The 19,314-nt window shown below is 35.0% G+C and overlaps 1 protein-coding gene across 1 annotated transcript; it reads right to left on the reverse strand.

The window, feature by feature from the left end:
• Positions 1 to 425: 425 nt before the first annotated feature.
• LOC135156221 (C-signal-like) lies at positions 426 to 10,754 on the reverse strand. The gene is made up of 4 exons (XM_064107940.1): positions 10,249 to 10,754; positions 5,097 to 5,267; positions 3,953 to 4,127; positions 426 to 2,699 (listed from the first exon to the last, which is right to left on the reverse strand). The coding sequence occupies exons 1-4, from the start codon at positions 10,411 to 10,413 to the stop codon at positions 2,413 to 2,415; spliced, it is 798 nt and encodes a 265-aa protein (XP_063964010.1). The 5' UTR covers positions 10,414 to 10,754; the 3' UTR covers positions 426 to 2,412.
• Positions 10,755 to 19,314: the final 8,560 nt, after the last annotated feature.

The raw sequence follows: 19,314 nt of genomic DNA on the forward strand, positions 1-19,314 counted from the left end.
GCCAGAGGCATTCCACTTGTTAGACTATTGGGATAATGAACCTTGTTTTATATTGCAATTAATGAATCTTTGGAATAGCAAACCTCATTTTGTTTTTGGACTATCCAACCTTTGATTGAGCCCTATGTCATTTTATCGTGGATTGATGAATCTTCAGACCATATAATCTCGTTTTTAAAAAAATGTAATCAATTGATCTACTTTCATCACTTCAAATCCTTAACAAATTCCAAAGACGGTATAATTTCAAGTGAAAAAAATCTTTAATGATATAATAATGTACAAAAATACATATCATATAAAGTAGGGGAAAGAATAAGACAGATCACATACATATTCCCATTTACTGAGATAATATCTTCAAGAATTCAGAATGTATTCTTTTTAAAAGAACTATTTTTTATTCATTGCTTTCACAAGAAATATTGATTCATGATTTTTTTTTATTGGAATAATGAAAATATCCATAATATACATTCTCTTAATAATGCATAGCACAGGAAAGTATTTATTTGAAAAGTATTGCACTACTTTTATGATACAATTCATATGTATATTAAGACTGCTGGCCACTCAAGAGGACTAAATGGTCTTTAAAATACACTTTCTGGCTTTCTTGTCTTTATATTGAAGTGAAATTCTCAAACTTATTGTACTTAGTTATTGAATACTTTGTTTCTTTACATGTTCACCTTTTCAAATTTACATTGAAATCCAATTATTCTCTGTTGATCATGTATGTATTATGAATTCTGATAATAATTATTCTTTGTTTATTATGTATGTATTATCATGAAATATAAATGAAAATTAAATATAAATGAAAAAATTGATTCAAATCAAATCAAACTAATGTTCTATTAACCCTCGCCTGACAAGGGAAAAATCAACCCATAAACAGCTGATCTCTCAACAGAGGTTGACATTATAGATGTAAAACTATTTTGACTTAAACTGATAAAGCCATGAGCACTGGGAGTACCTCGATACATGACCTTTAAAGACATAAGGGATTATTATGAATACCACATATGATTTTTGAAAAAGATAACTCAAGATAGAATATGTATATACCACTAACTTAGCCTAAATAAATTCTTGTGAGAACACAGAAATATGTCTGACTTAGAGATATTTGACTTAGAATAGGTATATAACACATGCTTTCGTATAATCTGGCTTTAAAAATTGACGTGGGCAAATATTTGATTTATGGAATAAAGGTCGATTTAGGCAATTTTACTTGTACTAGTTGTAGATAGCTCTAAATCTTCTTAAAACCCCAATATCAACTAAAAATAATTGAATGAAACGCATCAGATAAGTTATAAGAAAAGAATATGATTTCATCGGGCGAGAAAATTCAAGACAACCAATAGAAGAAGCACAGTCAACATATCTTTAGATATCAGAAATTATTTTCAGACAATTATCAGAAATCTATTCTTTAAAGCTTCATTCCATCGATATTATTTGAAACATTACTTCATTTGAAACAATACGATTGGAATGTTTAGAACTAAAATGTTTAGCAATTTTAGTTACAAAATATTTTTTTCTTTTTCAAATTGAACAAGGAAATTTGATGGTGGTGGTTATCTTATCTGCGAAGCATGAATGCCTGTTACAGTAGCAACCAGGGAATCTGCAGCCTAAGAACCTTTCTGAGGGACCTATATAAACAATAAATGAACCATAGCGCACCGACTGGGTTTCAAACCTGGGTCGTCAGATTGCAAGACCACTGCTCTACAAATTGAGTTATCATTTCTTCTCCTATTCAAATGGCCAATACAAGAACTGTAAGTTACAACACAATGATAACTTGGCTTAGATTTTCCACTATTCAAAATTATATCCAATGAGACATTCAAATTGGTATTCTGAAATGGCATTGGCAACTCACGTTATATTTTCAAGACATTATCAGAATAATTTATTGTTCTCTCAATATGTTAGCCAATTTTCTTTTCAAATATGTTGCAACAAATAAGAAGGGAGAGAGGGGATACAAGAACGCTGGTTAAGAGAGTATCTTCTATGACCACATGCTTATTTTTTATAATGACCATTTTCCAAATATCATTCAAGTTTTTACGATATCTTTTGAGCCACTTCGCGAGATACACTGAACAGCATTTCAGCCAGATGTTATGGTGCTTACAAATGTTACAAATTTAGTCTATAAATAAGGCAAATATTGGATTGCAAGAGTAGGTTTACATCACACACAGACTGATCGGCTTCCTACTAAATAGTCATATTGATGTTGATATATACACCGGTAAAGGTATTGATTGATGAGACCTTCTTTTTACAATAGTATACACAGCACATATTTGGTAGTGTCCTCTTTTGCTCTTCAGTTCTAGAAAAGTTCAAGAATCAACATCAATATCGCTTTGTCAATCATCAGAAAGGGATCTCCTTTCCATCGAAATCAAAGAACTTCCCAGAATCCTCAACTGTCAGGTTTTCAATCACCTTCATCATCGTCTCGACGGAGTACTCCGAGGTGAAGAGCTTATCCACAGGGACGTTTTTATGGTACGGTCTTGAGAGGTCTGTATCCACCGTCCCTGGATGGAGACTGATGCAGATCACCTTCCGTCTTCCCCGGGAGAACTCTATGCTCAGGTTCTTGCTTGCCATGTTGAGGGCACTCTTCGACATTCGATAGCTGTACCATCCACCATATCCTACAGAAGAGAAAGACAAAAGTCAGTGAAAAGAGTTTCAAATCAATTGCATGGTTGTTAAACATGCAATGCCAGTGCAGTGCAAGTGGAAGGGGCTGGAGGTGTCCTGCAATACGCATCATCAGAAATCACTAGTTTCACAGCTAGTTGTTTCCAGGTTCGAAGCATTCTGAGAGGCATCTTTAAGTGCCTGGTTTCCTTTGGTCAACATGATGATTTAGGGATACTACTGTGTCCTACATGCTTTCAACTGATAGTATTTCCCTATATCTTGGGATTAACTCTGAACTTTGCCTTTTCATTACGAAAATACCCCATTTGAGGCGTCACCGCAGTTCGGATCGCAAACTGCGGTTTTAGACCCCATTTTTCATTTGAACATTTCCAAGCCCCGATAAACCCATCTTGGCCAGGTAATCCCCGTTGTCTCAATTTCACCTCCACAGGCCAGTAAAGCCAAGGACGAAATGATAAACAACAGCTGTGCTATTACGTAAGACTTCTCTGCCTGTAGAAGGACCTTCGGAATGAAATTATTGTATTCGATATTTAATCACGTTTCCAAAGGCATATTGTATTCAGACATCCAATATTAGTCCTTTTTCAATTTCGAACGAAGAAAATCGACCTCGAAATAAGGAAAATAAGCAAATAAAAATTACGGTATGCTTTGCATGCAGGGACCGCCCTCAGCGCTGCGATGCATCCCATAGTTTCTGTCCGTCCAGCAGGAAAATATGGGATGCATGCCGTTCACTCGCGCATTGATACAGTCCTAACGTTCGGAAAAAAAAACCAGCCAGACAGAAAGAAAGAAGGAAAGAAAGAAAGAAAGAAAGGAAGGAAGGAAGAAAGAAAAGAAGAAAGAAGAAAAAAAGTTGCACTTCACCGCGTGTATACACGGAACACCATAGCAGGCTCTTAGACACGTTGCAATCCATCGTGTGTGGCCCCCTGCTGTGACTGTATGTGCTGGGCTGTCGTGTTATCTTCGGACCGAGGTCAAGAAACAGGTGTTTTGATGCTTGGGGCAGTTCGGGCTTATAGTACTTAGAGAAGAGAATTGGTGAAAAAGAAACTGGGGTATAGTGTTCTCAAATGGAGGTTTTTCGTCATGTAAGGGTCCATTTTGAAAATCTTTGCTCAAACACTGTGTTGACATTCTAATGGCAGTTCCCTCCAGGTCTGAAAATACTATTTAAAAAAAATGATGAGGACCCCCCCTTCCCTCGCTCTCCATCTCTTTTACTTACCATTGTCCGATATAGAACCAACTCTAGCAGACATGTTGACCAGTACACCTGAATGACTACTAGTATCTGATGATGGCTGTCCAAACTCTCCACTCCCCTTGGTCAGATGTTCCCCAAAGTACTTGGCCATCAGAAGAGGACCGAATGCATTGGTGGCAAAGGTTGACATCAGTCCCTGTCAAGCAAGTCAATTACAACAAGTACTAATGCAGGTACTACAGGGTTTAGTTCATCCATACCTCACATATTTTATAAAGTTGGCTATAAAAAAATCAAAATTTACAAATTTTCATCTTACTTAGGGTCTTCTTAATCAAAGTACACCACCAAAAATCTTCAAATCTCTTCTAAAAATCAATAAATAAAACACATTACATTATAATATACATATATATATATATATATATATATATATACATACATCCTACGTAAGGGCGAAGTCTATGAATGGGTTTATTCTGTTATAATACACATTTAGACATTAAGTCGAAGGTAGAGGGCATTAAGGCGCATTGCGAACATTGAAAGACAAAGAAATTTTCCTTAACTGCAGATGTAGAAAAATATATATATATATACACACACACACACACATCAGGAAATATCATTATCACTGTAGAAAAACAAGTCAATGCTGAAATTGTGAACAAAAATTATTATACTAAAATGACAATATAATCTTATCTAATTGTGAAAAAAATGGTTCTGTAAATGTATTATTTGTGAGAGCACAGGGAATGTTTAAGAATAGCAAAATCAAAGCATAATTTCCAGAAAGAGAATGCTCAGCAAAATAATACTTTAATGCAAAAATATTTCCTACAACTATCAAATTGAGAGAGGGCAATATCTTTATCATCAATCGTCTCATAACCTGACTTACGTACTGCAAAAAAAAAAGGGGGAATAACTCTTTACCTAAGTATCACTGAAGAATTCAAATGACTTCAAAAAAGATCCTGGATGTAGTGTAGGCATCATAAAGTGAATAAACACAACACATGTAGGATAAGAATAAACTCATTCTTTTTAAAATTCAATCAATTTCTCTCATTTCTGAGTGCGGTCACAAAAAGCAATCATATTGCTACTCAAAACAATGGTTAACCACAGATTCATCCACAGATTTTTCAGAATGGCATACCTCTTGAGATACTGCTTTAAGACTAGTCTCTCCCCTCCCAGACGGATGAAGCATCCCTGCACAGTTAATGAGTAGGTCCAGTCCTTTACTCTTGTTGCCATGGAGATGCTCTTTAACTTCTCTGGCAGTAGATGCAATCTTTTCCTCGTTTGATACGTCTAACTGCATGATCTGTTTTAACACCAAAACAAATAAAAGAAAAACAATTCTTATTTATAGAATTTGTCTTTCAAAATATTTTCTTTTACACTCCAAGCGAATGTAACAACAGAAGTCTTTGAATTTTTTTTATAAAATAAATCTACAAGCCCCTTAGCCAGTGTGGGAGAGGGGGTTCAGGAAGTTGATCGAACCCCTTCAATTTCTAAAAAGCAAAAAAAAAAGCGAAGCAAATGAGAAGAGAGGAGAAAAGAAAACGAGATCAAACCCCCTAACTGAAAACCTGGCTTGGGGCCTGATCCAAATGTCATTATTTCACAATGTTTCCTTTACATACTTAACTCTGCAAGAACTTAATAAATCTTATTCAACAATTATGTAACAATAGAGATTTCAAAGCTTTTTTTCTATAAATTATCACTTATAATCTTTTTTTCAACTTGATTCATTAGAAAGAGCATTTGAATGACAATTTCTCCTGTTGTATATTTTTCATTCTCTGTCTTCTAGGGTATTTTATAAAAAGGAGAAATGGTGCTACATAAATATGATGTATTAATATAATTTTCATCATCATAAGCAATCTTAACTGTTTTTTGTTTGTATTTTTACCAGTGTGCTCAAAGTCTATCATCAGGAGCATGGTTTGTATTTTTAAAAAGCATAAGGACATGAAATAAGCCCCTGTGCCACGGTACTAGTATATGATAATCACTATTGTAGGAATTCTGAATGCTAAAAAATCAAGCACAAGCCCTGAAGCTTTAAGTGTACAGTGCATCCCACAAAAAACGAAACCGACATTTATCATAATTTAATCACAAATACAATAGACAAATGACCTACCATTGTAAAGCTTAGAATCTCCTCTTTCATCTAAAATTACTTAGATTATTTCTCATTCATGCATGAGTAAGCAAAAACAATTTGAAGAGGGGATACCAAAAAGTCACTTGGCGGGCTGTATCTGGGTTTCAAAGAGAAAACCGCATTTTTAAAAAGTTCAATGTCTGCTCTTTAATTTGATACCTCAATTACAGAAAATGGTCAAGAAATAACAAAGTTCTGGTTATTTAAAATAAGGCTTGAATTTCAATAATTTTCATAAAATGAAGAGGTTTTACAGGCTAGCGTTCAAACTCGCTCGACACTCTGTTTTGTTGACGATCAGCCATGCATTGAGTCTTTTGTTAACCGTGCGATAGCTTCTGTGAGAAACTGGTGAAAACATGTTTATTTAATGAAATTATGGAAATACAAGCATTGTTTCGAGGGAACATAACTTTATTACTTCTTGACCATTTTTTGTAATTAAGGTATCAAATAAAAGAAATTCAGATACCCCCCACCAAATCATTGTTTGGTATCCCTTCTTCAAATTATTTTTGCTCACTCATGCGTGAATGAGAAATAATCTAAGTAATATCGAATGAAAGAGGAGATTCTAAGCTTTACAATGGTAGGTCATTCGTCTATTGTATTTATGATTAAGTTATGATAAATCATTGATAAATCTCAGTTTCGGTTTTTGTGGGACACACTGTATAAAGGCAAAGTCAGCAGAAACAATGTCAAGTCAGACATGTGCTTTGCAGTATCTTCCCTACAAATTTGTACAGACAAAATATTCCTGCATTGCAACAAACAGGTCATTTATACAAGGAAATATTCAATGATGCAAACCTTTGTGGTTATTTGATTATTTATATTTGCTGGTACAGGTAAAAAACGGGGGAAAACTGAAAATAATTTCATTAGAGAGCATGCAAGAAGAAAAGGTGCATTTGTTTCTGAAATATTAATTAAAGCTACTGGATATGTGTGGGTATTTATCTGATTTATGCCTACTGGTATTCTAATAAGCCATATTTTGGAATTTCACTTGCTAGGAGCAATCAGAAAAATGTAAAATCTTGATTTCATAATGGTCAAATTCAATATTTTTTTCAATAAAAAAAATCTCACAAACTGCCAGTGTACATGAGACATTGATATTGATGTTTTATATGTCCAAGCTAAGGTTCATGAAAATAAAAGATGAAATATTCCCAGAGAAATTATGATTCCAATAATAAAATATTGTTTTCAAGTGACCAAAATGTTCCACATGAGAAGATGGGTGTGATTATAAACTGTTGTGATATACATGTAAAGGTAGATGCATACAGGTGTATATTATTTCAAACATCATGATTGGTCATAACAAGTCACATGATCCGGGGGGGGGGGCCACTTCCATTGACGAGTGGATACCATGAGCGACCATGGGGTCTTGAAAAGCACCCTAAACACGTATTTTCCATATTCTGAAAATGCACCCCTTAACAAGTATTGGCGTGTGAAACCCTACCCTTAACAAGTATTGGAAACAAATACTATTGGCAAGTATTCCCAGAACTGAGCCCCTAAACAAGTACAGCAATGTATTTTCCATATTCTGAAAATGCACCCCTTAACAAGTATTGGAAACAAAACGATACTCTTAGCGGAAATGAACCCCTAAACAAGTACAGAGATATTTTATTGTTATGTCACGGGTCCGTCGGTCGTCGATCGGTTTTACCTTTAGACACCATTATTTTGGTTTAGTACGGCCCCAGTCCACACCTCGCGCAAATCGGACTCTAAACACGTAGTGTTGGGGCAAAAAGGACATCCTTTATAAAACATTTTGATTTTGTTTTATCATCCCCGCATATTTGACCCTAAACACATATTTTTCCGAGCGAAATAGATACCCTTTTTTCAATATTTTTGTGTTTTTGACACCCTTATCACGTTACGTACGTAACGTGCCCTATCTTGAAAAAGACATCCTTTTTACGTGTTTTTTGGGTCGCGCATGGTATCCACTCGTCAATGTAAGTGGCCCCCCCGGGCACATGATAAAGCACGAACCAGACTAATCCTCACTGGTGTCATTGATAATAAATGTCTTGTACCATTTTCCTGACTTCATCTACATGTATTATGTAGTTATGGTACTCTCCAGCTTGTCTATGATAAAGATTTTCAAGACAGCACTTTGTTGATCAAACTGATGCACACCATTACCAAAAGTCAGCTTATTTTAATTCACTCTTGCGGCAACTTGAAACATGCAGATTTCCGGTGAATGGAGGAATGCAACACAGAAGATATTCATATTTTTGCAAAAAGGGTATGCACCGGAAAATGAGATGTGAGAAGTGATGTGACAGCGAAACAAGAGTATATCTAGACCCACTATAAAACCATTTTTAATTTCATAAAACTTGTTTCTGTTTTGCAATGTTATGAAACAATGGACAACCACCTAAACTATAGCTAGGCCTGTGAACAGTGAGTGCAGCACTCAGTTTTAATGCGAGCGAGAGCGATCACTCACTACCGCTAGCCTTAATCCATTTCAGGTAGAGCAATTTATTGCTCGCCTCAGCAAACTGGTTTTTTGTGACATAAACCAAAGTGTAAGAGCAAACCTTGAAAACCTCATTTTCAGCTCTGTCTAGGTTTTTATTTATAAATAACACACAATTACAATGTAAGCAATAACCACATAGCAAGAATGACAATATATATTTCATACATAATATATCTGATTGTTTGTCTCCTTAGTTCCTCCATCTATTTTGTTAATTGAGGGGGGGGTCACTCATGGACAGAAGTGGTACCTGTGCTCTTCCAAGCATCTCAAAATTGGACTCTAAATGGCGTTATCCTAGACCAAAAGGCTTCGGTCTCTGTTATATTGGTTGTTCCGCTGAACTCCATTGGCTCCACTCACCAATTACAGAGACCGAAGTTCTCACTCGATCTGTACAGGGACTCAATGGCCATATATGTTTATGTATCAAGTTCAGATAAACCAGGGAAGGAAGTGGGAGTTGCATGACAGCCGAAGTAAGTCAATGTTTTTTTTCCCCCCGTTTAGGTGCATTTCAGGCCAAAACGGAATAATAATCTTTATTTTGGTCCATTTTTTTATATACATATTTATGAAATTAAGACAAAAATCGATGAGCCCCGTCGGGGGAATTTGCATTGTTAACCCCCTAATGGCGGCTGCACGATCGCGAGCCGTCTGTGTACGAGGAGAAATAATTTTTATCTAATGTTAAAAAACTCCTTGAAACAGACAGCTGCCAGCTGTCTAGCGTTATCCCTGCATTATCCTTGGTTGTCAAATTCTATCACTTAATGTTGTAAATAGTATGAGACTATACTTCATCAAAATTTCACCCTATGTGGTGTAAATGTCAAAGGCCCAGTTACAAAGTAAACAAATTTTTCTGTAAAAAACAATGAAATACTGAAAAATACCCTTTAAATAAAAATGTTTACCATCATTCAACAATTTTTCTTGGTACGTCAGCCCGTGAGTGACCCCCCCCCCCCCCTTCCCAGGTTGCTAAATTTTTGTTTTCCTATAACTTTTTCTTCCCAGTATCAGAATATTAAGTCAAGGATTACACATCATTAATGTTCACAAACCTGAATTGTAACGTTAAGGCTATAAACTTGGCAACAACTTGATCTTCGATAGGCCTATATCAACTCGTGGCACAATGGGATAATTTTAGCGCTTTCAATGGCTAGGTTGTGGGTTCGAATCCTATCATTTTAAAGGCAAGACCTTAATATGAAAGATTTCTCCTTTTCTCATAAAACTTAATTGAGGCGAGATTAATTTGAACAAACTACAACTTAAGTCAATGACAATGTCTCATAACCTAAATTCAAAGACTCCAATTTACAGCTTTTTGTCATTCTGTTTTCAAGGTTTTATAGGCTTATGGAAAGATAAAATTAAAAAGGCCAAAAGTCGTAGCAAAAACTGTTGCCAGTTTTTTATGATTGCACTTGCAGACCCCCCCCCCCCCCCCCCCCCCCCCCATTTACATACCAGCGGCAAGGCCTGACACTGTCTATAAAGCGAGTTCGTGTTTGAGTTGCTGCGGTAAAACAGCGGCCAGTGCACAGTGCGGTAACGGGAGAGATGTGGACTACGTACCTGAAGTCTGGCCGGGTATTCCTTCAGCAGTGATTGAAGCTCCGCGGCGCTGTCTGGCTGTCGGCAAGTTGCAATCACAAATGTCGTCGGTCGTCTGTTCAGCAAATGTCGACAAAATTGTAATCCAATCCCTCTGCTCGCCCCTTGCACCAATGCATATCCCATTTCTGATTGTATTCAATGTACCTTTACTAAAAAGGGTAGAACTAATTTGGGTCTCTCACTCCTCTGGCTCTGACGCTAGCACGGTAGCTAGCAGTCGAAATTTCAACGTTGCGTAATAACTGAATTTCGCGGAAGTTTAACGACGCAAAACTACCAATTTGAAGCTATTTTATGATCTACAGACATATCATCAAAGTTGGTTAGAATTTCACAGGTCATTTCCACTATAATCAAAGAAAAATGTATTCAAAAAGGTTTACAGTAAACGTTAAGTCCTGTCAGCATTAAATGTCAATAAACGTGAATATAGGCATTCACTCTTTGAACACTCGACCCCTGGCTTGCAACCTGCATGCAAACGGGTAAAAAAAATTTAAGCCACAGCTTGGTCTTTGTAATATAGTAAACTTTTGAAAATATTTTATGTTATCATGCTCTTTATTACAGTGGCGTAACAGGCGGGGGCAGGGGGGCAAGCTGCCCCCCCCCCCAACCTGGCGGATTTCACGGGGGGTGGGAATGGAAACAGAAAAAAGGGACAAAGGGAAAGGAAGAAAGAAAGGAAGGAAGAAAGGAAGGAAGAAAGAAAGAAAGAAAGGAAGAAAGAAAGAAAAAGAGGAAAGGGAAAGGGAAGGGAAAATAAAGGGAAAGAAAGAACATAAATGTGGAAAATGGAAGGAAAGCGGGAAAAGATAAATAGGGAAAATGGGAGGAAAGTGGGAAAAGTAAGGAAAGAAGATTGTGAGGAAGTACAAAATGTCCTGAAATACTAATACATTAGCATGATTAGCAAGAGAGGGATATAAAATAAAAAGATATAGACTCAATGGCACGGGCAAGAATGGCGGGAAAATGGGGGAAAGAGGCAAAAAGAAACAAAATGAAGGTAGAGCCAAAAACTGAATTGGAAAATCAGAATGTGAAGAAAAGGGACAAGAAAAAAAGAGAAAAACTTAATAACACGACTGGGCTGCCGAGGTTTTAAAAATATAAAGAACGTGAAGAAAGGATGGCGTCTATTTTAAGCTTGCTAAATTTATGCAATAATGGTCGCAATCAGGACAAAAAATCCTTAGCTAGTTATATCCCCTATATCATTATAATTATATTGGCCTAACCTAAGTAGAGCTTTTCGCTTGCAAGATTTACCGTAAAAGGATTCTTCTTTTTTTTTACTTTAATTGGCTAAATTTCCAAAGCTACTATAACATAAGTAGAATTTAATTTCAAAATCATTTTAAAAGGCCAAGATTGTTGTGCTGCCTCAAAATATTCCGCTTATTATCCGCAATTGCATGCGTTCAATTTAATGTATTGTGTATGTACCCGCGATTTGATAAAACATTTGCCATCTGCAATGTTTAAAAATATTACGAGGTTCCGGGCTCCGCCCTAGACCAGTGGCGGCACCAAGGGGGAGGCATGCGGGGCATTTGCCCCCAGTGAGTTGGCTCACCCCCGACATTTTGAAAAATTAAAAAAAAAAGTATATTAAATGATGTCAAAAGCATCCTACTAAAGTGCTCCAAAACAGCTTTTTCGTTCTTGAAATTTTGAAAAATTTCTCATCCATTTACTGTTAGCTCCCAACAATTTTTTATCTCTCAGGTCATCATATAAAATTCATAATGTCGCTCGCGCTACGCGCTCGCAGTAACTGTTGACTGAGATAAGTAAATTATCTGTTCAAATGGGGCTTAAAAATCCAATGTTCATATCAATATGCTTCTCGCGATAAGAGTTTTCATTATTCGTTTTATATAGCGAGATACACATCCTGCTTATTCATAATTTTCATAAATCAAGAATTTTCAATCGATTGTTTATAAATTAGGTAGCCATCCAGTTCATGATTTCAAAAAGTGCTTAGAGCGTCCGGTCATCATCTCAGGATATCCAAAAATTTCAGCTTGCGCTTCGCGCTCGCATTATTTATTTGTTGAGATATCATCTTCATGACCCAGTGCAAACAGCAAGTCCTTAACCATGTTAACACGTCCCATTTCAAGTCCTTTTTTCCTTTTTAACATAAAAAAAAATAAGGTCCTGCTTCTTGCTCGATTTAAAAAAATTTGGCAAAATATTTGTTTGTAGCCCCCAAAAATGTTATTTTGCCACCCCCGAGTTAAATATCCTGGTGCCGCCACTACCCCGGACCCGATCCGCATAGTATTTGCCCCCAAAAGTTCTACAACCGAGAACAAAAAAGAAAAGATGAAAGAAGAGGAAAGGAAAGGAAGATGTAAGACATAATGTTATTTTCTGAATACCATGTCAAAATCAATCTCAAAGTTAGATTGTCATGAAAAGCTGATTTTTTTTCTCGCTCGCTTCGCCCTGCTGCTCGGGCCGCAATCATAAACAAATCCTATACCATGATATGACCGGGAAATTTTGGCTCTTGCCCCCCCCCCCCCCCTGGCCACCGGGGTCAAATGTATTTCATATTGAATTTTTTAATCCTAACCTAACTACATGTACATGATGTATTGTTTCCCAGCCATATTATAGCCTTTAAAAAGGCACCATAAAATATAATGAACTATATAGACCTACATGTTCAGAAAGAAAAAATAAATAAACAAAGCAAAACAAAAAGCAAAAACATATAAACTGAGAAGTATACATGTATAAGGGTTATTTACAAATGAATGTTATATGACCTGTGCGAACATTTATTCATGGATATACCATGATTTATTCATTCTACTGTTTAATATTTCAATAGGCTTATTGAATTGATTGAAAACATATTTATGCAAAAGAGACATATTATTAACACAGATATTCTGACACTCCGATCCATGCAGAAACAAAAACAAGGGCATGGGAACGAAAATTAAAGAAGTGTCGATATCTGATTAACCAGTCTGGGGGACCGGCCGATAAAAAATAAGACGACCAAAAAAAAAAAGAATGGGAGTGATAAGGAAAATATAAAAATGAAGGAAGAAATGAGAGGGAAGATGACTGACAAATAGAAAACCTTTCAGGTCATTCAGTTCAATTTATTTGGCATAGTAACACAGTCAAGAAGTTATAAAGTATCAGATACATACATTACAAATGAGTCAGGACCTCTTGAAGGGGTGCTGCAGGCTGAAGATAAAATTATTTAAACAGATAAAGAACAAACAAACACTGAAACTTTTTATCAAAATCGGACAAGAAACAGCAAAGTTATGGTATTTTAAAGATTTGCATTATTCCAGTAAAACAGTTCAAGGCATGTCTTCATGAATATTCAATGAACTAACTGGTGATGTCATATCCCTACTTGTTCTTTTGTATTTTATTATATGAAATTAGGTTTATTCAAAATATTTTCCTTCAAGAACCAACAAAATTGAAATGACAACTGATTTAGTGCATTAGACATTCATTGCTGAAACTTATTTTATTACAATGGAGACATTATCATTCACACAAGTATGAAAAGATGAAACAATCATGATTTCATGTATCTAACATAAGAAAAAAAGGATAGTGGGGATGTAAAAAATAATCAGCCCACCTTATTAATATTCATTACGATGTGCATAACTGTTTTCACAATATATTGCTTAACTTTGAAATTCAATAACTTCGCTATTTGTCATCCTATTTTGAAGAAATTCTAGCATTTTGCTTTGTAATTTTTACTCTATTTATTAAGATATAAATATTTTCAGCCCGGATTACTGCTTAAAAAGTAGCCTGTGCTTGTGTATGAGGCCCTTAAAATGCACCGTTTACAGTAGCTTGCGCTCGCATTATTTCTACACTGATAACATTCTGTCCATGAATTCAAATGCTGTTTACAAAATATGTGATACCGTTTGCAGGTATATACATGTACACAAATTAGTTCGCGTTCGCAACATTTGGGTACTAATCCGCTTCATGAATTTAACGGTGCAGAATGCCCCGGCCGTATTCAGATCAATTATTGAAAAATATCTCGCCTTTTTTGGTTCATTAATATAATCATCCTATTAATTAATTAAAACAGTACTTGAAATGTCCACTCAATGTGCAACCATTAGATTTAAACAAAAACTCAGACCGCGCTTCGCGCTCGCATTATTTGTTTAGCAATATATAATCCGATGTGTTCATTGATTTAACTTTTAAGCGGTGCTTGATAGGTGAAATGTCCCCTTTTCAGATCAAGAGTTCAAAAGCATTGTTGCATGATCACTTTGCCCCAGACATTGAACAGTAACAAAATATATTTTCTTTGAAATTTGCATAAAATTTCATTTTGTTTACCGGACCATTTTGTTTACCGGACCAAGAAAATAGGGCTTGCTTCCAGACGGGATATTGGATACCTTTAAAAAAAAAATACGTGATTAAGCACAGATTCGACATAAACATGTTAGGAATTTTTTTCTTCTAAACTATATGTTTTATTAGTTTTCCAATATAATCACAATATTTACAATTATTATGCCTAAATGAAAAAGATTTGGGATTGTTCAAAGATAATAAGTTAGCATAAACACAAACATAAAAAAGAAGTAAAAAAAAAAGGAATAAAAAGTGAATAAAACAGTGACAATAAAAAAAAACATAAAAAACACACAAGACAGTAGATAATACAGGTAATTGAATGGGACTACAGTTTTCCCAAAACTCATCACATCACAAACCCAATGCCATAAGCTGTCGAGAACCAAGGAGCAGCAGTGGTGCCAATATATACATATATATTCGTTAGTTTCATTACCGGGCATTCCTTACAGACATTAACAACATTTTTGGGGTGGAATAAGGTCATAATTAAAATCACATAAACATATACACCGTATTATAAATCAGAATATGATGTACTAAAACAAAATAATATATAATGGGGCAAGGGGACAAATTGACTGTATCTGAAATAAAACTCATATCAAATTGCCATTTTATATGCACAGTAAGCATGGTAAGTTTGGTTCTTTTCTCTATAGGCTGCTATATTTATTTTCAATTTCTTTTTGTCTCTTCACGAAACTCTTGATAGGTAAACATTTGGTATGGTGTTTTGGAATTTACAAATATAAACATAGTATTTGCTAATAACATTATATCGTTATATAATTATTTATCCACTGATACACCAAAATTGTATAACCTTTTTTATTCGATTATAATCTATTTCACTGTAGAATACTGACTCGTCATGTGACTGAAATAGGCCTACATGTACATTTTTATCTATGTACCTGTAAAAGAAATTCACAGTGGAGCTACATTACATTGTTGTTGTTTGTGTTAGGTGTTCATTCATAATAAAGAGTATTTACGCAAGACATGATCTTGCCAAAGTTATTATTTATCATTACGGGTGAACATAAACAGTTAGTAATTTTAATGATTTTACATTCCAATGAAAAAGAACCATGATGAGCTGATCAAAGAGAGACGATTGCCAATGTTATTTTTCTAATTTGAAACTATGAAAGCAAGTAGAAAATCATGATTCTTAATCGACCATCTTCCACGTCAATTACATTCACCTTTTTAAAATTCAAATCAATTATTTATCAATCATAATGGAAAGCACATATTCATTTCTACATCAGTACATACGATTGCAGAACAGATGGAATGAGATTATAATTCTAACAAGTAAACGTAACGTAATGTAAACATATCCGGATGAACCAGCACTGTCAAACAGATGTCTAAATATTATTTTGTGATTTCTGCTCCATATTTCCTCATATTGACATGTTTCCATCATCTTTTGTTTTGTTATGTGTATATACATTGTATCTACATGTGTGTAAATCAGTGAAAAAGGGAACTTCCTTTATGGACAATAAAGTTATTCAATTCAATTCAAATCCCCTTTTTGACATGATCACCATGACATTAATGAACCATGCAGTAAAATATCATTTCATTGTTTCTCATAGTAATTGAAATTCTTGTCTTCAATAAAGTTTCCTGCGTCACTCCCGGCTACTGTCCCGTTGTTGAGCTTGCACACGCCGTTGCCGAAATTGAATGACAGGCATTTCCAACGCTTGTTGCATTCGGCTCCGCATTCGACCAATGACATTTCACGTATGACTTTGATCACGTGATTTCGAAGGCGCCGTCCTTCAATCCGTTTGAAGAGGGATGTCCTCTGCTGTACTACGTTTGCTCCTGGAGGTAATGACTGGTGTATGGTGGTAAAGTCTGGAAAAATCACAAATATAGACGTTAATTGTGGTCTTTATCAATTCCAAATTTCCCAAAACATATTTACATCTCTTTTATGCTTAGATAATAAACATGATAAACTTCAATTATTAGGCATTTGGATCACAAATCATAATTTAGGAATAAAAAGCCTTTGGTAATTTATTCCTCAAGAGTATTGAAAAGTTTATATAAACTGACTTGACGATTCAGATTACGAGTAAAGTGCTAAATTAATTTACTTATTAAAAAATAAATAAATCATCCACCACCCACCAAGAAATGAGATTTCCCAAAAGGCACAAGTGTCTTTTTAGATGAGGTGTGAATATTATGAGTGTGAGCAATTTTTCTGTAAGACATTATTCCATATATACAGTGTTTTCAAGCAGAAGGGAAATAAACATAAAATCAGTAAGAAATGAAATATCCATATTAAATATCTAATCGTTTATAAATTGCTGTACATTTTAAACAAATAATCATTGTGACTTCGAGCCAAACCTGGATCTTATTACCTAAAATTTAAATTTTGGGTAAGAATTATTTACCTGGTGTTGGAGACGGGCTTTCGGTAGACTCTTCAGGAGTAGGCTGTTATTGAGGTGAAAATATAGATCATCATTCTTCTGTCATAGGCCCCTATATGGATTTTATTGAACTTTCTTAAGATAAGTGATTTTTTTTTCATTCACATATAAGAAGAGTGAAATAGCACATGAATCAAACTCAAGAACGCTATTACCATGTTTAGATCTTAAGTTTTAACTCGACAAAATGGTATAGTTTGTAAATCACACCTACAAACGGTAATGTAATGCACATTCAATTGATGTGTAAATAAATGCATTGATGTGGAGCTCCAGAAGACAGAATGGAAATTTCTTATCCAAAAATAAAAGTGAATTGACTTGAAAACATAATTACAATGGGAATGGGAACGGAAGAAAAACAAAGTTTGGCTAAATAATGAAATGTTTTTGTTTCATGTATAGTTAATCGGTTGAATGGAAGATGAGCATATAATTCATACAGGTGAAAATAAAAAAATTGATTACACCCCTGTATACTCTCTTGTAGACGACTTTTCACAAGATAATTATTCCCTTTAATACCTACACTTGTCAATGTCGTCTGCCCAGTTGTCTCTTTTGGTATACCTAGGCATTATAAAAATAACGAGGAATAATTACCAGAATACGATGAAAATAGAAATGCATCTATTAATCATCAGGTTTTACAAATTATTCATATCACTGGTGTACAGGGGGGGGGGGGCCTCGGGGGCCATGGACCAGTAAATTTCACGACCAAGTAAAGAGGGGGGGGGGAGAACGGAAAAGTGTATACTGTTTTCTTGAATATTATGTCAAATCTATCACAAAAAGGTTTTGGTATTGCTCCATACGAAGTTTATCGTGGCCTTTGTGCATAACTCTTCCCAACCACACCAAATCCGTTTCGAAAGAAGAAAAAACTATAATGATCTATGTTACATTCACACTTAAGCTAAAACCCATCTTATTGGGCACATGGGATATTCTTCAATAGTATTTCTTATTTTAATACCCGGTATATTAACTTAATGATTTAGGATGCTATTAACCAGTGAGTTACAAATTGATTTACACTTATGCAAATTGTTCACCACCTACATCACGGAATCCATTGCAAACTTGTCTGTTTTCCTATAAAATGAACATCTTGAATTTCTATCCATATTATACTCACTACTTAGTATTTAGGGAGCGTATTTTGGTTTGGTTTGGTTTTATTTACCGTATAAAAATCACAATAAAATACATTTCACAAGATATTAGATTAAATATAAATATATAAACATGCACATAAAAATATACGAATGGATCACTCTATTCAGAGCCATTCTTCCTAGAGGTCCAGTCAAGGTAACATGAGAAATAATATGACATATATTATATAATGACACATTGATGATAACACGTATTTAAAATATAATTAATTAAAAAACAAAAATAAATACTACACAAAAGCGAGTGGTAAACAAAATAATAATTAATAATTAGACACAATTACACAATAACAGTCCTAAACCTTCCCTATTCCTAAGGATACCTTAAACCTTAACCCCCCCCCCCCCCGGTCAACCAAAAGTTTAAAGATCAAAGGTTTCTGTCCATTTATCAAGGTCAGTTTTAAATAAAGTGAGTATGTTGGGTCTGCGAAGATTAAGTGGGAGTTCATTATATATTTTCGATCCACGATAAGAAAATGTCCGCTTACAATAATTAGTCTTTGGTTTTGGCAATACAAGATTTCCAACATTTCTTAGGGCATAAATACTTTCTTTGTGAACGAGATTATTTTGTAAATATTTCGGAGCTACATCGTGAAAAATCTTATACAACATTACATACATGTGTTATTTACGCCTAGTTTTCAGGGTTTCCCGATTTAAAAGTTCGTGAATTTGGAATATAGATGTGTGAGTGTACGGACTTATTCCGAGAATTATGCGCCCAGCCCTATTTTGGAGTTTTTGAAGGGCAGTTTATAATCACTCGCGTCGCGTTCTGGTTCGTAATCACTCGCGTTTTGAATTTTTGGCGATTTTTTATATTTCGGTGCGATTTTTTTTTAACGGTGTCTTCAATGTGACAGACATGCAGGGAAATTTGAGTTTCGTTTTAAGCCGGCAATTAAGTGCCTTAAAATAAAATGTACTCGACTACTGTACTCTAAGTACCAAGAATAGATAACAAG

This window comes from Lytechinus pictus, chromosome 12, assembly GCF_037042905.1.
Source record: "Lytechinus pictus isolate F3 Inbred chromosome 12, Lp3.0, whole genome shotgun sequence".
NCBI lineage: Eukaryota > Metazoa > Echinodermata > Echinoidea > Temnopleuroida > Toxopneustidae > Lytechinus > Lytechinus pictus.

Excerpts from the sequence above, each read along its gene's own strand:
- LOC135156221 (XM_064107940.1), bottom strand. The coding sequence starts at position 10,413 with ATGGGATATGCATTGGTGCAAGGGGCGAGCAGAGGGATTGGATTACAA. Across the intron at positions 5,268-10,248 it reads AATACCCGGCCAGACTTCAG|ATCATGCAGTTAGACGTATC; the intron begins GTACGTAGTCCA and ends GTGTTAAAACAG. Across the intron at positions 2,700-3,952 it reads TGGTTCTATATCGGACAATG|GATATGGTGGATGGTACAGC; the intron begins GTAAGTAAAAGA and ends TCTCTTCTGTAG.